We start from the raw sequence: 25864 nt of genomic DNA on the forward strand, positions 1-25864 counted from the left end.
TCTCCCCTGCCATTCCCAACCGTGAGAGCGAGTTAATTGATATGAAAATAACTCCGGGGGCTGTATGGCCTTGAAAAACATAGAGTATTACATTCAGTACCGGCAATTACAGCCTAGGGGATTCAATCACTCAAAAGCTTTGTCTTTTTGCAAGTTCAAGACGTGGGACTGTCATAAAAGGAGAGCTTCTGGAGTAGCAACAAGTACATGCTGGTAGAGAGCATCAAAAGCTGTGCTCAAGAGCATCCCATTATGCTAACTGAACAATATACCACGTTCTCTTGACTCATCTCTACCGTGGTGCTCAACAACTGCAGAGAGAAAGGGGAGGAAAGGGAGTTGCAAAGATTGATCAGGAGACACTCCACTGCAAGAGCAAAGCTTGGGAAGGGTTGAGCCCGCTCCTGCACCCCTCGGCTCAGACACTTCCATCCGACCCTTCCCTCCACATATGGCTGGATGCAGCAGCCGAGGCTCCTGTCTGGGATCACCCAGCAAAACACAAGGACAATGTGGCCACGCTGCCCCGCTGGTGGCTGTGCTTGGCACTGAATTGCTGTGCTTTCTGGAGCTGCTTTCCATAATGAAGTCAGAAGGACACCATCATCTTGCCAGGCTCCCTGCAACCCCAAAGATCAATAACTAATGCTGAACTCCAGATTTTATCTACACTTTGCAAGGGTAACTAAATCACCACCCTCTTTCTTTCTTCGTTCCAATTACTAAATCCTTTCAGGACTGACCCAGTAATTTCCAGCTTATGAAACTTTAGGCAGTGAAGGATGTGATGAAAGTGATCTTCCAGAGTGTTTGGAGAACTTTTGCATGCGGTTTTGCTTCCTGTATAGAAGTGCAGAAGTACAGCAGAGGCTACAGAAACAGAGCAGCACCAACACTTCGTTTCTAAGAAGAAATGGCATTTTAATTAAACTAACCCAGAGACATGTGCCTTGTAAGCGCTACTTCACTGCATTCCACTATTGCAACTAAGCAGCCAAGCTAGAAGGAGAATCCTACTGAGAAGACGCTGCATCCCATCGAAGCGAGGGATTGTTTTACCTATAACACTCCCCAGATTAACCGCTCCTTATTACTATCAAATACAGATTTTAATAATGTTACAGACAGGCATGAACTACAATAGCAGTTTGCCCTGAGTCTTATTTTCCTTAGAGAACACCCACAAATAGCTGGACATTAAGAAAGGCACCAGCGGAGGCAACATCACGATGAGCCTGATGACAGTTTTAATGTTACTGAGGTTACACGCTCCATTGGCAAGGCTCTGAGGTTTATTTTGGGTGGGGTTTCCAAGCAATGATGAGTAGTTTCGAAACCCCTCTTACTACATCTGGTGACATCTGTGTGTTTGCACCTACTAACTGGTGTCGGGCCAGTGCCGCGCGTGCAGCCGGGTTACACGCTACCAGAACATGCACACATGAGTAACACACGTGTGCCAGAATTATGCCAACAGATCTCCCCAGTCTGCTTCCAGGGAATTCATCTCCCCTTGGAGCAGTAGGGAGGGGAACATCAATGCTTTTCCCTTCCCTTGCCCACGCTGATTATTCCAAGCATGGCCTACCTACAGTAAACCACGATGGGTATTTTATCTGCCGGTCCTCTTCACCTTGGCTAAGGTGAAGATACAGACTGCAACCCGCAAGTGGATTTCAGAACTGCCATTAGCACTGCTGCTGCACGCGGCTGCATTTTAAACATGCTTTCCTACACAATCAGAACGGCACCATTTGTAAAATCTGGGCTGATTTTATCAGCCACTGGTGCAGCAGGACTTGCTCCATCACAAGAGCCCACTAGCCAGTGGATTAGCCTGATTAGCCCCAGCTACTGTGCAGAGAAGGAAAAATGGCACTCAGGACCGGCTAAATTCAAGTGTGAAAATGAAGATGACTTTTTACTCTGCCTTTTGCACTTGTTTCTTCCTTCCACCTGGACTTGCAAGGGTAAAGACCTGGGGAGGGGGCTCCAGGCACCCTTGGACCACATGCGCAGGGATAGAGCTGGGTTCAGAGCCTGACTCTGATGGAGCACACTGGAGGTACGGGCAGCATCACCTCTACTCAACAGTATTTGGAGTCTGCTTTTGATTCTCTTGGACTCTTAGTTCCTCCCCCCTTATATGTCACGTAAAGAGATTACGCAAGAATGCTAATACAAAGGGCAATGTTGTGGCTTGCATGTAAACCAGCCTATTAAAATAAAACAATGAAATAAAGTCATAGAATTCCTGGGATAAAAAGGAAGACCTGTTGCCTCTTGTCTCCAACAGACACTGTGGGGAAAAAGCCCTTTTGTGGAGAACATAGAAGGTTCCATGGCAGCTGAAGTGCCCCCACATCTGCAGCCCTCAACTTCAGGAGTTATGGACCATTTCTCCAGACAAGACAGCGCAAAGATGCTCTGGGAAGAGGCATCCATCCTGTGGGGCTGCTCGCTCAGGTTCACAGCTGAGAGCAGGGCTCCCTGCGTCACCCCAGGCTCCCCCCCCCGAGCACAGAAGAGCTGAAGCAGAGCTGTTAGAGCAGAGCTCAGCACTAGCAGAGCAAAAACACAGACGCTTCCTGGTGCCCTGCGCCTTGCAAAGTGCTTACAGCAGCACAGTGCCACCGGCGGGGACAAAGCAGGGATCACCTTGAGGTACACGGGGAGGGGACGAGCATCTTGCCTGCAGGAAGCAAAGGAAGGACTAATGCATGTTGCTCTGTTACTGTCCCTGCAATGAAACCCAGGCAAGCACTACTGGTGGCTACCAGTGAGTCTGGTGGGGAGGAGCAGAGCTCGCTGTGGGCACAGCCAAGAGCCCCAGTGAGAACTAACTCCATGATTTGGGACATTTCAGCAAATGGAGACTTTCTGTCTCTGGAGCAGAGCCCTTATCTGGAGACGAGGGAGCTGCTGGGGCCATCCAGCCCTGCTGATGGGCTACAGGACAGGCTGATGTCCTCCAGGACAAGCCAGCCCTGTGGAGCCCCTGATGCCCTTAGAGAGGGATAGCAAAGACCTGCTCTGTGGGGTGACAGGAGCAGAGACAAGGTTGGGGACTTGGAAAACAGGCTGCAAAAGCCTCATGGAGATGAACACCAGGATGTTTCCAGCCTGATGCACACTGCATGAACTTGCCAGGTTAAGGAATGGTTTCAGAGGGGAAAACAAGGAATACAAACAGGAGCCTTGCTGGAACACATTCATCAGGGCCCAGTCTGCTGAGTACATGTGTTCCTGGGACCAGACCCCCCAGTACCAGAGCCCAGCTGCCCACAGATCACGTCAGAGCAAGGCCGAGGCCCTTGTGCCCCGCACAAAAGCACCACATAACACAGCTTTCAACGCAACAAACAACCCGCCAAGATCCTGAATGGAGAAGGGTATTTATGGCCCGTTTCAGGGTGGTTGCAAAGAGAAGGGTAGAAAATTCCTGGATATAAAAGGAAGTTGCCAGGGGTTGAACTCCACAAAGTACGTAAGGGTTTTGAACACTTGGCTCCTGTTACAAACTGATGGGCACTGCTGGGTCACTTGCCTTCTCTGAAGAGCTTGTCTTTCCAAGCAAGACTTTTGCAGGGTACTCCAATCCCTGACATCAGAGAGGGATCAGTGCCTGGGAAGGAAGTGCTGGAGGGGGGGAATGCTATCCTGGAGGTTCACCCCACTCCCCCAACCATCCACACAACCCAAGTTCCTTGTTAAGGCGAGCCTCAGAGCAGTGAATAATTCACACAGCACTGGGAGCTCAGCTCTTCTGACCCTGCCACAGAGATGAAGATGAGCTGGGCTGCTCCCCTCTCCCACTCCCCATGCTCCCATCGCTGCGGGGCCGGGCACAGGCTCCATAACGCCTCGGAGCAGCCTCTCTAAACAAACAGGCTGCACCCACCGCAAGAGAGCAACCACATCTATCAAGAGAGCCCCTCAAAGAGGCCAGAGGGCAAACGACAAACCTCGGGGCTACACGTCCACGCTGTTGCACGGGGGCAGAAGCCACAAGCTGCGCTGGTTTCCTGCACTGCCTCCAAACACACACGTTAGAGCAGGGAGATTGGTGGCATAAAATCAATGTCGTTCAGAGGAAAGGGAAGAGGGGCTCTGAGCCCGTCCCCAGGGCAGTTCTGGTGCCCCTCTGAGAGCCCAGGTACATCTAACCCCATCCCAGACAAACAGAGCGGATGCTGAGCTGCTCTCTGCCTGCAGCGATAACATGAGCTGCTCGCTGAGAGACAGAGGAGCATCATTTATTTCTGCTGAAAGGAATGGCCATAACATTGAAAGTAATCCTCAGCTCATTTTCACTGAGCTGTACAAGCAGTGATGAAACCTTGTCTCTCTTGTGAAATACGGGGAGGGAAATTCCTCTTCTGCAGATCCTGCTTGTTCTGAGCTACCACTGCCAAGAGGACGAGCAGTCCTCAGCTGCAAACCTCCAGCAGAGGGGTTCAGCACCTTAATTTCCTGGTGGCCTTACGGCCAGCTTAACCTAATGACAGCCACCACGGTAGAGAGCCCAGCAACTGTCCTCCCAAAGATAAGTCATTAGACTGACCAGAAAAATCAACTCTGAGAAGCAAATCCACACAACACACAGCATTATGTGCCAAACAACCCTTCCTCTGCAGCCCCTGCAGGACACAGGGGTCCAGCACCGCTGGACTGAGGCACCGGGTCATCACGCTGGCAGTGATTTGGGCTGTGCCCACATGCAGAGGCTGCCCACAGTGTGATGCCTGAGCTCCCGCTCTCTTACCTCTATGCCTGTTGGTCGTCTTGTCAAACATAAGCATGGCGTCCTCTACCTGCAAGAGAGAAGGGAAATGTGTGCTTTAACACCTTCACAAAGACAGCAGGCAGACAGGAGGGGAGACAAGGGCAGCAGCAGCCTCAGCTCAGGTTCAAACGATGCATCCGATCTCCTTGTGCTCAGTCAGCTCTTCCTTTTGGGATCTGCTGCTTTCCACCCCCATCCCAGCTGACACTTGATCCCAAAGCAGAAAAGCCAGCACTGAAAGTTCCGCTGCCCTAAAGAACCACATATCTAAGCAGCAATTCCTCCTCTTGACGGTCCCTGGCTATGCCTCACCCCAGCCTTTTTCCCTTTTGCAGGGAGATAAGGAAGGATCAAGAGAGGAACCATGGATGCAAATCAAGCCCATGTCTTCTCCAAATTAGAGCCACTGTCTTGGCTGAGAATTAGGAGGTTACGAGAAGTATGAGCAGGGTAAAACCTGGTCAGGCAAGAAAGGTATTCAGAGGCTTTCAAAAGGCCCTTTGAAAAGCCAGAGGAAAGAGGGGAGAGGGAGGAGGGAGAAGGTTTAATTCGCATCAGGCTTGGCATTTCCACTTCAGAAGAGAGATGACTGATGAAACGTATTGAAGTGCAACCAAATTGCTTTCAACTTTCATTACTATTTGCATGATTTATTCCACCTCCATTTAATCCGTGCAGCCACACCTAACATTTTACACTTATTTTAGAAGGATGTTGTACTGGAGTTTATTTGCCAGCATTATCACATGTTCAAACTGCTGCTCCGAGGCTGCAGGAGCTGGGGCAGGTCCCATCTAAAACGTCCTCATCTAAAACCTGTCTCTGTACTTAACCTTTTCAGAGTGGTTTGCAAAATGGGTTAGCAACAGTCTGAGATGGTGGGGAACAGCATGGCTCCTCGATACCCATCTTGAGCGAGACCTAAAGGTGCTGATGCACTGGAAAATCCAAAGCACATTAAGCACAGAGCTATTTGTCCTGCTGTCCTTCCTCACTCCAAGGAAGAAAACTCACAAGTATGAGCAATACCAGGAGGCAGATAAGGACACAGCTGCCCTTCACCCCGCACCACTGCTTATCTCTGCCCTCGGGGTTCTGTTTGCACAGCAATGTTTACTTTTCATCCTCACAGGTCTTGGCCTCCCTGCATCCCAAAACTACATGCTGTACCTCGTGCAGGTTCCTGCAGCATCGCTGCTTCCTCCGCTTCAGTCCACCCCAGCGTGCCAGCCACACCACTAAGTTCTAACACTCAGCTCTCCCAGTGTAACCTTTCTGCCTCACATCCCAAACCAGAGCCCGCACTGGTCCTGGACACACTGCAGCACAGATCCCCCAGCACTGGTCCCCTGCCCAGGAGGTGATGCTGGCTGCAGGCTGGACCCACACTGAAAGGGCTGTCATGAAATGAGGCACGATGCTAACCTCGCTTTAGCATGGCCGTGTCTCAGCCCAAAGTCTCCTGGCAGCCAAGGCTGTGGGGTGCAACACCCTTGGGCTCAGCAGCACCACCATGGATCTGATCTGAACCTCTTGCACAGCCTCATCCTGCTCCTCCAAGTGCTGCCATGGCGGAAGGGCAGGTCCTGGCACAAGACCAGCACTGGGAGGGATGAGGGGCCCTGGGTACAGTCCCTGGTCACAGCGGGGAGCTGCAGCTTTGTTCACCTCTCCCACCTCCACAACGTGACACGTCCTCTCACCCACCAGACACACGTCCTATGGGCAAACAACGTTCTGTGCCATGTGCACGAGAGCCCTGCTTGCTGGAATGATGATCTTGGCAGAGGGCTTTCTTATGCAAATAAACCCCTATTAGCAGTAACAAGGCAGCCTGCATGGGCTGATCCAGGAGGTTTCCATGCTCTGGCTGGGACCACAGGCACGCGGGTACCCTGGAGATGGGCATTTCATCCCCCAGACCTGCTTCTGGGATCAGAACCAGACACGCAGCTACCTTGGAAAGGGTCAGCCCCACCACCCGTTCAAACCTGAAAGCCTGCAAAGGGGAGAAGTGGCTCCGCAGCTGAGCTTCAGATGTGGACCAAGCCTATCTTTAAGAAAGAATAATCAGTGGGGTGTTCTTTAAGCCAGCTGGTGCCCTTTCAACAATGTCTAATTGGTTATCTTTTCTGTTTCCTAAGGTCAGAACATTTTATCTCCGTCTCTGCCCTTTCGGAGCCTACCCCACCCTGCGTTATTTTTTAGGGCAGGCATTGTAGCAGAAGAATAGCCTCTTGCCTCCACAGTCCGCGGACACAATGAGACTTCTTGAAACCTCCTGAATAGAGACAGTGCAACGGCAAAGGGAAAATTCTATTAAGGCTTTGCAAAATAAAACATCTGAGAGCGGCTTGGACAAGGGAGAGGGAAATCAATGCGAGGGGGCAGCGCGCACGGAGAACTTTTCCCCAGTCGCAAAAAGGTGGTGAGGGGATGGGAGGGAGGGGGCAGAAAGAGGCTTATTAATGCAGAAAGCCCATCAACGGCATGGAAATCTGGCAGAACAGCAAGAACTGAAACTGGGAGAATTTGAATATACAAAGGGCTGAATAGAATGAGAAACCCCCAGCGCCTCACACACACAGCCCGTTTCTCACGGGTCTCCGTGAATCAAACACAAGCGGCTTGTTCAAGTCTGCATCAAGGAGAACTAAGGGACGCAGCCAAGGTAACCGGCAGTAAACCCTGTAGTAAGCAAATTGAGCCCTGTTTCGGGGGAAGGAGGGGGACACAAACCAACCCGCAGATGAAACTCAAGTACACTGAGGAGCTGCGAGCGCCCAAACGTTAACCCTCCCCTCCAACCAGCGTTTGGATGCAAAGGGCCAGGTCTCAACTCAACACATTCAACCTGGATTACACAAAGAGAAGCTCTTCCTGGGTTAAAACAGGGCTGGGAGATGCAGTTGCCACCTCTGAGGCTTGGCTGGTCACCCACTAGCACTGACCCCAGCTACCAGCCACTGCAGTGGCTCCTGTGAGCGCGTTCTCTGGGCACGGTGAAGAACAGCACACCAAAGAGCTGGGGTCCATCCGCACAGACGCTGAGCCATCAGAAATGTACATCTTTTAGATGCAGCATGGCTCAATATGGAGGCTCAAAGGAGCTCATGAATCTGAGCTAGTCCTGGGCAGGAGAATGTGTTATACAATGAACAGTCTCAGCACATAAGGTAAATAAAATAAAGGCAATGAAGACTTGCCAGATAATACCAGTTACAAACAGATACTTAAGCCCAACAGACTCCTCTATCCCAGCATACCCTTTACATACATCCAATTTAGACCCAGTTTCTTACACAAAGCCTAACTAATGGGCTTTAGTTTATTTAACTTTTCTTTTTCAACCCACTTGGGGCTCTGAGCTAAGGAAGGGCTGCACCACTTCATTACTCACTGCCTGGAAGGAGGAACAGGGGAGAATAGGAGGAAAGAAAAAAACCTGGAGGAGCCAAAGGCTTTAATAATCCTAACAGTTCCCAGGGTTATTTAAAATATGCCCAGCCAGTTCACAAAAGGCTCCACAGAGATAAATGTATTTGATTTTCTTCCACTTTAATGGAGGTGTGCATTTAAAGCAACAAAACCAGGGTGACCTAAATAAAATGACCATTAATTGTACCCAGAAAGGCTCTGAATTTAATGCAACTGATCTGGCGCGGCACAAGAACACACAATATTCTCCATTCATTCCTCCCACTTCCCTCTTCAGGGTTTTCAGCTCCTCTTTTCCACAGGGCAGCCCGGAGCCATCAGCGAGGATCAAACCTGCTCGCACTGTAATGACCAGGCTGAGTGCCCTGTGAGGACCAGCAGGGACTCACAGGGCCTCTGGAGGACAGACACAGAGCAAGGGCAGATTCCAGACCGCTGGAATGGCTAAACCACGATGTTTCCTGGTTGTATTTCTACAGCCATGTGATGGAGCAGCAAACCCAAGAGGTGCCCCATGTACATGCAGCTTGTAAAGGCAATGGTCATTTACAAGGTGCTGCACGCCCTAGGAGCAACAACAGCCACCACTTCACACCTCCAAGCTCTTGTTTTGGTATTTGAACCAGGTTTACTCACTGAGTAAACCCTCCACAGGGAAGCCACTGTAACTACACCGGCTTTCTGCATGCCTCACACTCTGCACCCAGCTCAGGAAAGACCTTCCTGACCCAAACCCTGAGTTTCTGACACATCCAGGGCAGGTTGAGAGACTCCTGCGTTTGCTCAGGTGTCCCCTCAACGCTCCCAAGCAGGTTTGGTGCTACCGCTCTCCATCCCTTCAACACGAAGAAGAATTAGGGCAGACAAATGAAGGAACACGCTGCTGTCAAACACTGTGGCAACTCGGATTGGGCCCCAGGAGAACAGAAAGCCCCCAAGGACGACACTGAGCTGCACACAGCTGGGCTGCTCCCATCCCCTCTGATCCCTGGCTTGTGAACTTTACAGGTCTATCCCTTCTGCTCTCCCAGGAAAAGAGTGCTGGATAGCCTGGTCTAACTCCTCAAATCCTTTATACATACGGCACAACCCCTCCACTGTTTTGCTTTCTGAAGCTGAAAACCTCTGAGCTGTTTGTCAGCAACCTCTCAGGTGCTGTTACTCGAAACGCACGTGTTAAATCCAAGCACCAGCAACGTGCTCCTGCGGATTTACAGCCTCCCCTCCACAGGAATTAAGACAAATGCACACCCTGCACCAGCCAGGCAAGAGAAGATGGTTCCAGCAAGCTTCTGGGTGTCATCACAGGGGAATCAAACAAAGCAACAAACGCTTTAACCTTTCCCCCTCCTCTCTGTCAAGCTGCTATTCCCATCACGGCTCCTCATCTGAAGGCACCCACAGCATCCTCATCACCATCCATTGCCCTTCATCCCACACACAGCACGGTCCCTCGCGGAGCATTCCCAGTGTTCCACAGTGACAACTTACCAACCGAGGCCCGACATATTATGCACCATGACAATAATCAATGCCATACTGTGCAAGAACAAATTCCAGTGCTAGCAATATTTTCCCCCCAGCAGTCGAGGCTTTAAAAAGTCTTCTTCAGCAATTATAGCTAATAAACCCACAATTTTATTCAACACACACATATCATTGTGACTAATTTTGCTCCATCAGGGCTGAAATTAAGACCGTCATTCAATCACGTTAATCTCAGGGCTTGCTCACCAGCCGTGACATGGCAAAGAGCATCCCAACTGCTTGCCAAAGTGCACAGTGGCTACTCCTGGACTTCCAAATGCTCCCGCAAAACAACCAACACGTTACCCAATGCTTACTCTACCAAGGGGGGTGTAAGAATGACTAATGGTGTCCAGAAAAACAGCTTCCCACAGCAGGGCAAATTAAAGATGACTCCACAGATGTTTCTCATCAATTCCTTCTCCATCACCAATAACACAAAGCATTGATGATAGCAAGGCTGTTTGCCATACTCAAGCTATAGGATATGTAAGGGTTCTTGGAATTTTCCTTTAACCTGCTGCCTTGGCTGAGAACTTCCCTTGTCCCCATCAGATTTCCAGCACGCACCCGGTACACGTGGTCACTGGTAACTGCATCTGGGCACAGATCCCCAAAAGACGGGCTAAGAACAATGTGCTAAATGGTGCGGACCCCACTCTCTTGGGGACACGTCTCTGTGGCACTGCTGCTCCTCCCTTGCCTCTCCAGTGTCTCAGCTCCCACCAAACCAGCATTTGGTTAAAAACTGTATTTATGAATCAGAGCAGCACCTCCGTCTCTGCTGTAATAAAACTCCAACCTCCAATGCTGCCAGAAACCGGTGCCACAGGCATTTCTGCACTGATCAAAGCTGGTCCATGCTACAGCACGAGACAGGGCAGGACTGGGAACGTACAAATACGTGTCAACAGCCAGAAACCCTCCAGCGTGGGTTACAAGGCGAGAGGAAGAGCAGATTCCGACCTCGCTCATCTGAAGCCAGCGTTGAATCCCGGTGCTGCCGCTGCCGCCCTTTGCTGGAGAGGCAAGAACAGAATCTAGCTCAAACCATCTGCTGGAGAGCCTCCAAACCCTGCTACAAGCATTTCATTCACCCTGCCTCAAGACAGCTTTGGGCTTCACCCGTCTCACAGGCAAGGAAGCGGGAGGGACCAGCTACCAGCACTGCAAGTGACCCGTATGCGGCTCCAGCCGCGATCCTGGAAACCTTTGCCTTTGGTTCCCTGCCAGCATCAGGAGATCTCCCTCCCGCAGGCATCCTTGTCTAGCTATTTATTCGACACATCCACATATTGTGCACTATTTCCTGCAAATTTCCCCCAAAACGCAGTAACTTTTGGCAAGTGTTTTCTTGTGAGATCCACGAATGAATGAAGAACCTGAGCTCCAGCCGTCCTGCTCCAGCCCTGTCCCTTCACCAGCTGCCTGCGGGATCAAACCATGAGGCAAAGACACAAACTGCACTTATTAAATGCATCACAATGATTTTAACACAGTCTTTTGGTGCCCACACAGGAGCTCATCAAGGTTTATGTGTTTAAGCTGCCACTGAAGCACAGGAGAACTTTGGCTCTTCTGAAGGCAAATGCTGAGACCTCCACATAACCACATCACTCAAACCAAAGCTGAAATACATCAAATATCATGAGAGCCACAGCACAAGCACAGGAGCTGACAGCACCGAGGTTCAGCTCAGCTCCATCACTCCATCAGCTGCTCTTGGGATGAGTCTTCCCACCCCATTCCATACCCCAAGAGCTGCTGGAGGGCAGGGCTGGACCAGGGGAGCTCTGGAGGAACACTGCTCCTTCAGCACTTCAGCCAGGCAGGTGCGAGGCGCTCTGTGATTCCATTGTCACGGAACATTAGCTGCCGTCAGCAGGAATAATGCTTCCTCCCCTCACAGCCCTCCTCTGCGTATTAGCACCGGGAAGCTGCAATCTGTGTGCTTTGCCAAACACCACTTGAGAGGTGCTGCCCATCAGCTACAGAGTTTGGAATCCATGGGGCTGTTAAAACACCGGCCAGAGGACAGGAACATACATAGGTGCATCCCACCACCCCGCTGCGATGCTCCGTATGGACACAGGCAGAGGATGGCTGCCTCCAGACCCTCCCACAGGGTCTGGGTAGCATCCAGCCTCCTCCAGGGCTCCACATGGGAGCTGGACCCAGCAACACCCACAACAAATAGGGCCACAAGCTCTCTCAGAGGAGAAGGAGCTTCAAGTATCTGTGGAGCACTTGCAGGTCCTCAGGTGAAGTGTGCTGCACACGGGGTGAAGTCTGCTCCTTCCAAACCCGGTGCTTTCCCTGTTGAGGCAACACTAAAACACGAGCAGCTGGTTGGTTTACTGCAAGTGTACATGCCAGAGAATGAGATGCAGAGAGACCATTAAAAGCCACATGCCAGAAAGAGCATCAGCAACCGTCTCTCTGAACACCAAAGTACAACGTGTCTCCGAGTCACATAGTGACCATTTCGGGACCACCACCTAAGAAGTGGGAACTACTACGAACTATTTGCTATTTATGTTACTATTTATGATTTACTTTGAGAAAACCATGCTCTGATTAAGTATGACTCAATGTCAAGCACAATTAAATCCTTCTAGGATGCAGTTCCTGAAGACATCAATGGCATTTACTCGTTTTCCTTTCAAGCACCTTCTGGAATCAAGACCTAAGGGTCAGCACACCTCAATTCACTGCATCCCTGTGTTACCCATCACTCCGAGCAGAAAAGAAGCTCCTGTTCACCCACTGACAAAGCTGACAGAGAAATAACCTAATCACACCCCCCCCCCCTCCCATGTGGGAGTACAAACACACAGCATTTCAAGCATCAGTCTTTCTTACCCACTAAACAGACCATAATAACCTACAGGGGTTTTGCTCAGTGCCCTTAAGCTGCACAGCAACAGGAGCTCAGGGCTGTGTCTGTTACAGGGTATGCTGAGAACACCGCTCACAAGAACCAAGGGGCTTGTTACTGCTGCCTCTGTGGTGTGATCCAGCACAGGACAGAGCCAGGTAAACAGACCTGATTAAGAGACATCCTGAGCAAAGGCACAGGATCAAGTTTAAAGAGCTTCCTGCTGCCCTTTGGTAAATACCTGCTGAATAAGTGTGGAGATAAGGCAAGGATTGCATTACTATGTTTCCTGATGCATGAAGGGCTTTTTTATTGCCCAGAGTTTAAAGGCAAGCAGAAAGATGAACAATTGCCACAGTCAGCTTCGGCGAAGGCTCAGCTGCAAAACGAACAGCGTGCTTTATTAGCAAAGAAAAACTCATCTAAGTTTCCCTCGACTGTAATGAAAAAAAGTTTCATTTTATTTCCTGCGAGATCCTGTTTCCTTTTATTGCTCTTTTCAAACTGACTTGCATGTTAAACAATATTTTTCCAGGGCTGTTTCTTCTGAGCAGAATTCTCTCCTCCCTTGTCTTTCGACCCCAAATCTCACGCAGTTTACAGCGCTACATTTCGGGATGGTTTTCATTTATGGCAAAAGCATTCACAACTCAGACCTTACTATAACAAGTGCTGCACTCAAGGTGCCAAATTCTCAGCTCAGGGGTCCAGGCTACCACCCTCGTAGTGAAAACTTCCTTATATCTAACCTAAATCTCCCCTGTTTTAAGTTTGAATCCCAAGCCAGCATCACGTCACCCACCTTTAGGAGCAGGGAAATAACACAAAGTAAGTTCCAGCTCTGATTTCTGTTGGTTGTGGGTTTAAATCCCTCCTTTACCTCTTTTAAAATACGCCAGGGAGTCCTGATGGGAGGACTGAGGCACAGAGCCACTTGTGGGATTGTGTCCTGAAGTCTGGTTGTGCAGAAGAGCATTGCTACCTGTAACCCTTGGCAGCAATCACCCCTCGACAAGCTGCCATCAAGCCCACTTCTGTCCCAAGGGTCTTACAGCACGAGGAGCACTGGACACGGAATGCCACTGTCATCACTCAAGACCTCGGATGCTTGCTCCAGCCTGCCCCCCTTTAATTCAAGCTCAAGCTGAACATCACCTAGGGGTGGATTTTAAAGGGGACATTGCCCCTTCTCCTCACTCCCTAGACCCCCTGGTCTGCAGGGCCCCCTAGCCCAGCATTCCCAGGGGACACCTCGCTGCAGAGACCTGTGTGCACTCACCCACAGTGGGAAAACAGGATTCCAAAGGAAGCTCCCACCTCTTCACTCCTTTTCTCCCCAGGCCCTGTGGAACAATAGAGTTCTCCCTCCTCTTCCTCTGCAGGGCCCAACAGCTGCCTTTGAAGGGTTTGTTTGAACCCTCTTGGCTTCAAACACTCCTTATTTCTTGCCCAACAGCTATCTGAATGGATTACATCCAGTGACGAATCTTGCCCAGAAACGCTACAAGAGTCTCTTGAATCACAGCAAACAGGCTCTGTAAATCAAACAAACGGGCAAAGAGAGGATCTGGGTGTTCACAACAAGGTGTCAGGTCCACACATCGATCCCATATGACTGGCAGAGCATTGTGGGTATGTGTTTGTCTTAACTTTGCTTCACTGACTGCACTTTATTATGCCGAAGTAACGCGAGATGCAATAATTAAGCTGCGATCTCAGTGGATTGTTCACAATGATAATTCCACCTTTGTAATTCAGCTTCAAATAAACCCCCTTTGTTCTGTCTTATTACACAGATTCTGGTATCATTCAAGTATATTAACTGCAGCCTATTACTGTCACACAAAAATGCTCCCTGAGCCATAGCAAAAGGCTCCCCAGACAAAACTTTATGTCATGTTAATCCAAGCTTTAATAACTATGAGAATATATAACTGTATTCTAATTGTGCTTTGTGTTGCTGCATGCAAAAACCCAGAAGGTATCAGGAGTGACAGAGGCAGCCTTCATCAAACCCAGCTCCAACTCCCCACCATGGACATGAGGGCTAGAAGCAGCGATCCAGGGCAAATCCTGGCTCACAGCGAGCCTCAGGCACTGAGGGAAGCAGGGCTGGTGGTGTTAAGTGCTGAGGCTGTTACTGCAACAGAAATTAATACCCTCTAAAATAGCACTTAAACAGGGATAATCAGTATTATGGAAATTGTACACATTTAATTCTTGAGTGTCTGCTGAAAACACCGCGATGATGAAGGGCTGTAGTGAGCACAGCGTTTATTTTGTAGCCAGTGCTAAAAACAGAGAAAGGGGGGAAAAAAGGAAAAGGAAGGAAAGGAAAAGAACCTGAAAGCACCACCAAAAAGGTTCCCAGATTCATACTAGTGTGTTTCCAGGTGCTGGCTGTGAGCTGGGGAACGACTGGAAGGAAAAGTGGAAGGATCTGTCCCACCTCCACAAGGCTGGGGCACAAACCACCCCCACCACACAGACCTTGTGCAGGACTCCTTGTGCATTTCCTCCTCCCAGGGGTACCCGCTTGCTTGGCCCTTCCTGTCACACTCGCCACCAGCTCCCCTCATCCCTCCCCTGCTCCAGCCCACTGGGTGAGAGCCTGGGACATCCTTTAGAACAACTGCTGTAATGATTAGCCAAAATGGTACCCAGACTGAAGGAAACGCAGTGATTTCCCTTCCTGAGCAGGCCCTGCTGTCCCCGAGGGCTTTCCCAGCAGTTTAATGCCAGGAGGATACGGGTGATGGAAAGAAATGTTTTACCTTAGTTACTTGTTACTGACTCACACACAACACAGCTACCATACAGGGTCACTTTGTAATGCCATGAAAACAGACCCTGTACTTCACATCAAGCTGACAACCTCAGTGAGGTTTTACATTGCTCCACATGAGGAGCTCTGCAAAACACCCTGTTCGGGTAACCCAAGCTGCTGCCCAACAGGATGAAGCCCTTCCAGCTCCCCTCAGCTCTGCACTACCAAAACCTGTGGAAACACAGCATCATAGAGACATCATTTCCCATTATTGATGAAGGTGTTCTGCACTGACTGTCTCTGCAGCAAGTTACTGCACAACAAACCCTCTCCAAAGCACGGGATGCACTTATAAAGCCTCCAGATTTCACATCTAATGCAGCTGAGGGTTCTATTAACCTGCAACACCAGAGCTTCCTGGGGCTGTATTTTGAGGCTGTTCCCTGCAGTGTTTTTAAATGGAAATGAACAGTCCTGTGTAAATCACAAGACTCCAGAAACTGGAGTATCCAGAAGAAAAAAAACCATCACTGAACAGCCTGAAACCCTCGGTAACTCATGGGATTTGGCAGCACCCATCTGACAGTGTTTATTTCTCTTCCCCCCAAAGTTGTACTATGCTGAGCATTAGATCAAAACAGTTTTCTTTGGCAGACACAGGTTCTGCTCTGCATTCCCCTTCTCCCTGACACACCATATGGACCGTTCTTAATGAAATTTATTTAGAGGGGGATACTGAAGTAGCTCAGCACTGCGCAAGCATCACTTCTCTGCAAGCCAGAGACTTGAAAACATCACACATTTTGTGAACTATCACTTTTGATTTGAAAGTGCAGTCAGGAAGCCCAGATTAAAATACCAAATAAAGCCTTAGTGATATAAAACACATACAGAGATATATAAAAAGTAACATTACTGCTATTTTTACAAAATGCCTGTAAGTAGTTTGCTATAAAAAGAGCCCAATGAAATGAGAAAAACTGCCTTGGACAGCTTCAATACAGCAGAGATAACAAGACAAGCAGAGATTTATTAAAAAGTGAGAGGTGTTTTCTTCTCCAGCAAGACAGAAATGGTATTGCCAACGTTTCTAATATGCTCGGAATACAGGCACAATGCAAATGTACACCAGGCTTCAGAGGGAAGCAGTTACAGAGCGGTTATTCAGGGATTGAGCTGATGGGTCATTTCCCTGTGGACGGGCAACAGCCTGTTGGCGCTACTGGTGCCCATGGCAAGCACAGAGCCTGTCTGGTGTGGCACCCATCACCCATGGAGCCCTGTAAAGCCCAATGCAATGGCAGACACAACCTCCTCTTGGGATGTGCCGAGTCCAGGAGGACCCCAAGCACATCGGAGCTTGAGACAGAAGGTCCTGCACTCGAAGAGCCTCAGCTCTTTGGGCATCATCTATGGTGGGTGTAAACCAGCATCACCCACGAAGACAACACTAAAGGAGAACCTTTTCTTAGAATGACCAAATGACCCACCCACAAGCCCAGGAACCCCCTTGGGATTTCTACTGACTTAAAGGAAATCTGCCACTAATCCAATCAGCAGCGACAAGGCAGGAGCCTCTGCAGCAGAACAAACCTCTTCAGGAGCAAAGAGGCTGTATTTGGAGAGGAAAGATCTGTGCCAAGTTGCTTCTGGTTTTGCATTTCCTCTCTCCCTCTTCTCTCCTCCTCCTGGAGCAAGAGGCAGGATGGACAGGCATTATCTAAAAACAATCTTGCAGCGTAATGTCAAGATCGATATGTTGACCTAACAAGTAATGCCAGCTGTAGTAGTGTCTTAATGATGTGATCATTATCTTCTTACCTGAAGTGCAGCAGCAGTTAGCACGTGTGCCAGCAGGAAGACTTAAGACTATTCAGTGCAAACCATCACAAATACTTCCCCATATACACACAGCTATTCTCTGCATTTGGTGTCTTGGGGGAAAAGAATTAGCTACCCGTGCTCCTGAGCACTCGCACTGGGCTCAATTAACCAAGCACTGAGGAGAAGGTACCAGCATGGTGGAACAGTGGGGGTTTACCTCTGGGTAATGCTGCCTTCCTTCTGGTCACAGGTACCAAAGGCCCCCAGATCTGCTTCAGAGTGCTCAGAGATGGATGAGAGCTTGCAGGGAGCACAGTGCAGCAGGGGAGGGAAGATGCCAGCCTGGAGTCGTGTGTCTGATGGAACATACCTGGGGTTTATGAGCCCGGTGGATTTGCCTGTCCCACATCCACTTGCCTAGGGAACACTCAGTACTTTTAAGACACAAGCACACTACAGAACCTGTCTGGCCTGGCTGCTGCACCCAAAAAACTCCAAAGACTCACACTTCCCAGAACGATTGTTTCTGCATTGAAACCGAGCCTCAGCAGTTTTAGACACAAACATCCCAGACCAATTTTGTGCCTCCCCTTTCCCATCCCATTTTAGTGCCAGCCCTCTCAGGATGGCTCAGTGGCCCCAGCACAGCATCACTGTCCACTGGAGGAAGGCACGATCAGTCCGAGCACCTCGCGAATGCCAAGGAGTGAAGATGCAAGTGTCCAACAACACAGGAATTCAACAGAGACGCCTGAGAACAGCCCCTCGCAGCTCTGCAAACGGACTTTCACCTTGCTGAGATTTGCCTGCCCCAGAGACAGGCCAGGAAGCATCGCCACTAAAGAAAACACACAGAGATTTTGAGGCTGAAATGGGTGATTTTTGGTCTAACTCCAGAAAACACTCGCTACTGAGAGACACCTCTTCCATTGTCTGCCCTGGATCCCCCTGGGCAGCGCTAGACAGAGGCAATTCATCACTCAGCCCAGGCTGTGTGCAGGGCGAGATCTGCCTCGCACAGAGGTCCACGGGCCCCGTGTTCTGCGGGCTGCCCCCCCCGCACCCGGAGGTGCCATAGCAACGTGAAATTAGCACGCACCGAGCGCTCAAATGAGTAATCCACTGATTTCATAAGAACCTGCCTTGCAATTTATACTTCTATTATCTTTTATACCCACGTCTTAACTCCTTTTGTAAAAAGGCTGCAATCAAGCTAAATAACATTTGAAAATCTAATAAGCACATGCAGGCGCCCTGCTCCGGGCGAGGGATGCGCAGCCTCATCTCCCACGTCCCCCGTTCCTGGTCCCCTGTACGAGGGGCACGGGGAGGTGGCCTCCAGGAGCAGTGCCCCTTGCTTGCAGGGAGATGTTTTCCCCTTCCCAGCTATCCAGGCCCCATCAAGGAAGCCCCAAGCAGCATTCAGAAGTCTATCTCCATCTTCAATCTCCCAGTTGTCATTTTAAACCCTGCAGCCAGTGAAGGGCAGCGCAGGCGGTACGGACGGCTGCAATGACAACTGGGATATAAAATACATCTAAAAAGGCTTCTCCAACACTATCAGAGATGCTCTTCTAGTGACTCAACCACATCTTGTCACTCATACTCAATTTAAAAGGTATTTATAAAGACAGCACGACGAGAGATTTATTTTCAGACTGATTTATTTGGGTGGAATAGGTTACATTATTTTTGCTATACGCTCTCTAGCAGAACGGATATCTCCATTCCATAGACATTAAAAGCCACGGATGAGTTTGAGAGATGCTGCGGGCTGCAACTTTCCAGCTTTTCACCCCGTGGAGAGGCATCAGTGTAAAGAACTAGATCCAGCATCCCACGGGATGCTGCTAACCAAACATGCCCAGCGAGCAGGACAGCTTCCCTTTGATTGCTTTGTTTTTCAGCTTCTATTCCTACTGGAGAGCCACTCTCGGGGTTTAAAACTGAAGAACACTGCAGCTATTAAAAACACTGGTTCTCAAGCAGGTGATTTTCAAAGGGAGATTCAGGTAACTTACAACGAGGAGCGGTGGGTTTGAAGCCCAGCAAGTACAGGGGGACAGAGACAGACCCACCTCAGAGCCTGGATGCACCAACACCTCCTTAAACTGTCCTAAGAGCCCAGGAGCTGAGAGCAGCAGCCAAGGCAGGGCTCTATGGCACAGCACAGCCGGCAGCACTTGGTGCTGGCACAGCCCATAGAGACCATGGACACAAACAGCATCTCCCGCGAGTCTGCAGGCACCCAGCAGGCAAATCACTTGGAGATTCAATTTTAAAACCAGATGAAAGAAGGGGAGAGCACAATATTACTTACTTGGTATTTATTATCTGAAACAAGAACAGTGGGGACATTTTATTTTATTACATGGGAGCCCTGGGCTTTTTAATGTGATGGGGAAGAACCAGCTGCGTCTGGGGATGCTCAGCAGTGCAAAACGAGACTAAAGCTTGCATGGAGAAGGGTTTAAGTGGGAAAGCTTTACCTCAGTGTGCAACACGGCTTTAACCTGCCAGAGAGGAGAGTGAGATGAGCTCTGAGGCAGAAGCTCTTCCCTGTGAGGGTGCCCAGAGAAGCTGTGGCTGCCCCATCCCTGTCAGTGTAGAAACAAGCGAAGACTTCGGCACTTGCTTCCAGCCATCACAGCAGCGAGGTGCCAAACCAGCTCTCAGCAGTGCTAGGGAGGGTAAGAGTCTTGGAAAGGCCACCCTGGGAGGCTGCCCAAGAAGCTTGGCTCTCAAGCCCCTTCCAGCATGGTGCTCCCCAAAGCCCAGGCTAAACCATTGTGGTAGCCCAAGGGGCAATAATGCGGCAAACACATCGACATGAGGAGGGTTAGTCATTAAACATGATTACTTCTTTTCAGCACCTACAGAACATAGATTCACCCCCCATAAATACGCATACACTAAGACGGAGATACATGCATCAAAAAATTAAGCCAAACCCCAACTGCTGAGAGCTGTGCTGAATGCACCTTGCCTTGTTATTTTTACTGATGTAGTTGGGACTAAAAGGCAGAATGTGTCATATTCCAGGAACACCGGAATAAGAGGAAAAGAAAGAGTTCTGTTTAAAACCCCACTTCCTTTCACTGTTTATTGTTCCCCGTCTCTGCTGCTGCCTGGAGCACAGCTGGACAATAGCAAACAAAGGCCTGTTAAACCCTGCGCTTAGCATTTTATTCCCCAAATACCCATCACCTACAAGAGAACAAAGATAAAAGCCAGGAGTTTGACCTGAGCACACTCGCAATGCAGCCACCCGCCCGTCTTTCCAACAACATAAAAGGGATGTCAGGAGAGCAGATGGATTGGAAGGGAATTTGGAAAACAACAATAACAACAACAAAATGAAACCCAAGACCTGAAAGCTGTCTCCATCCAAATAAAGCTCCTTGCTCCCTCCCAATCCCCCTGGACTGCAGGGCAGGCATCACAGCGTTTGCTGGCATCAGAACCGGCAGAGACACCCCGCTGCCAGCAGAAATAACAATCCCAGGAATTCAGTGGTGTGACGGGAGCAGAGCACTGGCCACAGACACTGCTGAGCACTTCATGAACACTGATCACCCTACCCCAGGCACCCCTGCAACGCTGGCACCTCACCTTCATGGTCTACAACTGGGATACGGGCACTGCCCGGTGCTCCCTGTACCCCAGCCCAGCAGTACCAGTCCCCCAGGCACTGACCATTGCCCAGAGGGGACCAGGTTATGCAGTTCCTTTAGGAAAAGTTTCCCATCTTCCCAAGACCATAAAATAAAATGGGTCTTGATTATTTTTCAAACAAAATAGTGCAGGAATAACAAACATTACCTGCTCCCACTGTGCAGCTTAATCTGCATTAATGGTCTGCTCTCAGACTGGGGCCCACCAAGCACCACCATCACAACACAGCCACTGAGCTTCACAAAATCACTTCCTTTGGGGGTTTCCAAGCAAAATTCTCAACCACTGCTATTAAAACACCTGCCTCCTTCAAAGGGGGAGGCATTTTGCTGATGACTTCAGTGAGTGTTGAAGACAGGAGACAGCTCAGTGGTCAGTGCAGAGCACCCACCCGGTGCGGGACATCCCATCCCAGGAGGAGAGCAATGCCTCGGGACAAGCACTGAAGCCACAAGCACGGCAATGGAGAGGTTTAGGCTGACTCCCTCATTATTCTGCCAGGAAGTTTTAATTCCGTGCCATAAAGCAGCAGAAGCTGAACTCACAGCGGGTGCCCCTTTCCCCCCACATCAATAAGTGGCATCAGACACAGGCTCTGGAAGAGCCGCTGCAGCTCCTCTGCTGTTAAAAGGTTGCTGTGTGCTTCAATGAAACCAAAGGACAGATCTCTGCTGTTCCCAGCTAACCTAAAGGTTAAGACATGCTGGTGCATTGTTTGCAGTAAATGGCCAACTGTTTGGGTTGTGCAGCTTCTTCCAGGAGCTGCTAAGTGCCAGCCTTGCTCTGCTTAGTGCCGCGCTAGAGGCCACACGTGGGGACGCCGTGCTGCACATGCAGCACAGAACGCTTGCAAAGGGGCAGCAGAGATCTGTGCCGTGCTACGCACCAGACACAGCCCATGCTGGAAGCATCGCTCCCATCAGGCTCCCGCAGCGCATCCCGTGTCCACAGGGCACAGAACTCCCTGGACAAACAGAGAGCTTCAGCAATTGTCCTGAGAATGCTGGGTGCGCGTTCCCTATGGAGCACAGCCGGCTGCCACGGAGCAGCCGCTCAACCACAGCCCCTCTTCACCTCCCCAGTGCTCTCCCCACGGACGTGCTGTGCCCCTGCTCATTGCGCTCTGCCTTCCCTCTCCTGCATCCTCAACGCTTCCTTCCTAGGCAGCAGTGGCAATGCTGCTCCTGACCTATAAAGAATAACAGTGCTCCCTTCCCTCCTTGGGCTTCTCCTAAACCATCAGTGCAACAGAAGGGATTAGAACAAAAGGTTAAATGAACAACTTGGCGGAGAAGACCGCCTCGGTTTCTAATGTAAAACTCAAGTGAACATTGGAGGCTGAGCAAGACTTGTGCCATGGCCCACAGACCCAGGCTGGTATTTGTACTATCACCCATAACAGCACGCTCTCTCCTCCATGCTTACCCTGAGCGTGCACTGACCCATGTGAGTGTCTGCAGCACGGGGTGGTATCTGCTCTGCAACCAGGAGAGAGAACCCCAGAACACACTCAGGAAGTAGAAAACCAGTTAAATGAAATATGCTGCAGTTAACAGTCCAAACTGTGTTTAACTGTGTTAAACAAGAGACACAGCAGAACATCAAGGAATTACTGTGAATTACTGCATGGATTTAAAAATGTAAAAACTACATAATGGAATTCTTTCATTTAGGAAACTTCTTCACAAAAAACAATTTCCTGCTGCTTTGATTCAAGCCAAGATGCTCCAGAACATCCACACGCTGATCAAAACAAGATCTGGGGGTTTATCACCTCCAGAAATGCAGGGGATGGGGAAAGGGAATGACAAACCACAGGCCTGGGCTCTATTTAACGCAGAGCCTATTACAGCCTGGCTCATTAGGTCCTTGCTCCATGGAGTCAGGAGCCAAAGTGAGCTACTTCACCCTCAGACACGACACACAGGGTGTAAATCTGCCATCTCCAGCCCAGAAATTAGATTTCTATTAAGAAGTCTATTTCTTGCAGGGATAGCATCAGAGATGGAGAAGTGTCCTCATTAGACGCTCTTTTCATGCCAATGAAGCAACTTGCTGCACTATATAATGGCTGAAAAGAAGATGCAAATCACAGTATATAGCTCTCTCTGCTTCTGAGCAGCAAACAATTCCAGCTGGTTTGACAACTCTTCCTTAAGATGAAGCTAAACTGCCCTTTTGTGCCAATTAAAGACTCACCAGAACAGAGGCTGAACCTATATTACCATTTAATAAAAAAGGGAAGAAACTATTTGGCTTCCCTTCTTAAAGAGAAATAAACATCTTGCTAAGGATTCCTGTGACAGGATGGGCTTCAGTTCATTCATACTCTAACAATAACCCTCATAATGACCCAAGGGCCCCACATCCACACCACAAGCATCTCCTAACAAACACGGTTTTCCAAACCAGGTGAGGTGCTGATATATGGGAAACCAAAGTAAGGCAAAGCAATTCCCATCCTTCCAACCATTTAGTGAAGGGAAAACCTACCACAAGTCAGGCAGGAGGTTCAGGTTTAACTACTTTTCACACAGCTCTCTTGAAGAGGCTGTATCAAAACCCCAGCAGATCGGAAACAACCATTAAATAACCAAACCAGCCCAAACCCAAACTCACCACAGCCTCCTCGTGCAGCCCCAGAAGCGGGTGCATCGCAGAGATGCCTCCACACAGGGGTTCTCACATGAAGCACACGTGCCTTTGATGCGCATTTGTGTGCCTCATCGGGAGCGCGGCTGATGCTGCTGCTGGTCTTGGGGCTTTTCTGCCCCTTGGCATGAGGTTATTTCCATTCCTTGTATTTATTTATTTGCAAATTGTTCCATTCTGCTTGCCTGACACACGTGCACTGCTTCGGGAAAACTAAAGCTACAACCAAACCAAACCAAACCAAACCACTCCATACGCTGTCCTGCAATGAAAAAGAGGGGAGAAGAAGAAGAGGAGCAGCAGAGACAGTGCTGAGCTTCAGGCAGGTCTGCAGCTCACAACCCAGAGGAGGTTCTCCTCGGCCTTCCCTTACTTCTTTGCGCTCTTCCTGTGCCCAAAGGGAGATAAAACAAGAGGAAAACAGGTTTGCATGAGGAGGACCCAACTGCCCACGAGATTCTGGTTTGATCTGTGCTCTCTGAGCAAGAGAAGTGAAGGAACAGACCAACCCGCCCATGGCATTGCTCTGCAGCCCAGCAGCTCTTTCTGCATGTCTGCACGTGCATGTATACATTAATCCATTGTAAGTACATAGAAATGTTATTTTCCTTTAAAGCAATTCCCACTGGCCCACAGACAGAAGGGCCCCAACTCCGTGAATGTTTGGGTTTGGGGTTTTTTTTTCACCATCAATGAATTTTGCTCATGGCAATGGTTTAAGGCTGGACGTGTTCCATACAGAAGCTAACCAGAAGCATTTGTTTCTCAATAAAGCCTCAATTGGGAACAGGCGATACAGGAAATACTTGTAAAAGAAAGAAGGGGAAAAAAAGAGTCCTTTCTTTGTCATGCAAGTCAAACACATGAAGAGGAATGAAATGTAACTGGGGAAGTCAAGGGAACTCAGCTCAGGAAGGGACATCCTATATCACAGGTTGGTTTGGGTTGGAAGGAGCCTTAAAGCTCATCCAGTCCCAACCCCTGGCCACAGGCAGGGACCCCTTCCACTAGAGCAGCTTGCTCCAAGCCCCTGTGTCCAACCTGGCCTTGAGCACTGCCAGGGATGGGGCAGCCACAGCTCCTCTAGGCACCCTGTGCCCGTGTCAGAGGCACTGATTTCATTAAAACACATTTGATAAATAGTAATTCATACGATAGAATAAGGTTTTGGGTAGGGACCACCCCACCCCGAAAACAACGTGAATGCTGCTCCCTGTGGGACAGCAAAGCCCAACAGTGCCACGTGCATGAAACGCAAAACCTAAACAGAGTCAATGACATAAAGTGAAATTACCCCGGTTTTGGATGCAATCCAACCTCAAGAGCACAGAAGGAAGTTTACGTTGAACTCGGGGGGGTTTAACCTCAAGTGTCTAAGTCTAAAAAGCAGCTGGTGGCTCCATGTTTGTGTGCCACACTTTCACACAACACAGCGCCACGGGGCTCCTGCGTTCAAACACCCATCAGACAGAGCCAACTCCAACAGGAATCAGAACAACCTTCCCGAGTTCCAGCTGATCCCAGGCAGCCAGGGACATCCTGCACCCCCTGCATCCCTCTAGAGCATCTTCTGACCCTGGCCCGTGGGGATGTGTGGGCAGTTCCCACCCAAAGGAGACGACAGCAGAAGACAACCAGCCATGGTGATGGCTCCCCGTGGTCCAGCTCTTCACCACAAGGCATGTGCAGGTTTGGGGTTGTGGATACAGTCACTGTGATGCTGTTAACTCCTCAAGTTTGCCTTCATAGAAGGGCTCAGAAGGTTCTGGATGTGCAAGTGGCTGCTGTTGTCACTCCTGCACCCTGCCCTTGCCACCCCTGCAGCCTCTTCCCTGGGCACAAGCCATGGTGAGTGAGAAGCATGCCCATGGAAAGCCCAGGCAATGCCTTAACCCCTCCTCACCTTCCGCCAGGGCCATGGGCATGCAGGGCTCCACATGGAGAAAAATAGGCTCCAACCCAGGTCATCTATTCTATACCCTTGTTATTTGCAGCTAAGTATAATGGAAAAAATTGACTGTTTGCTTGGTGCAATAGGGCATGACTCTTTACACAGAAATAATAGCTAAACAGTGATGGATTCTAAATCTCCATTACAGTGAAAGATCTGAAGGAGTAAAGCAGTTAGAAAAATAATTGGTTTTCTTGTTTAGCTTTAAAAAGCCTTTACACAGTGCCAAATTGAGGAGACTTCTCACTTCATTTTGGGTTTTTTTTCCCCTTTGGGGCTGTGTGTTGTATTAACAAAGGGAATAAAACCAACAGCAGCCTACTTAGGGAAAGAGGAAGGCCTTTGACCTCCACTCTTAATGCACCA

The 25864-nt window shown here is 49.6% G+C and overlaps 1 protein-coding gene across 30 annotated transcripts in view; it reads right to left on the bottom strand.

Annotated features, from left to right (window-relative positions):
* Nucleotides 1-25864, bottom strand: part of MSI2 (musashi RNA binding protein 2) — a 212775-nt gene that overhangs the window by 80471 nt on the left and 106440 nt on the right. For all 30 annotated transcript variants that reach the window (XR_008973069.1, XR_008973067.1, XR_008973068.1 and 27 more), the window contains one exon: nt 4766-4814. Coding sequence is in view for 23 of the 30 variants with exons in the window: in XM_057416706.1 (XP_057272689.1) it covers nt 4766-4814 (49 nt within the window). In the remaining 7 variants the exon portion in view is untranslated. The remainder of the gene's footprint in view (nt 1-4765; nt 4815-25864) is intronic.

The sequence above is a fragment of the Pezoporus wallicus genome, unplaced genomic scaffold (genome assembly GCF_028554395.1).
Source record: "Pezoporus wallicus isolate ANWC-B61680 ecotype Strahan unplaced genomic scaffold, APGP_CSIRO_Pwel_v1 contig_13961, whole genome shotgun sequence".
NCBI classification, from domain to species: Eukaryota; Metazoa; Chordata; class Aves; order Psittaciformes; family Psittacidae; genus Pezoporus; species Pezoporus wallicus.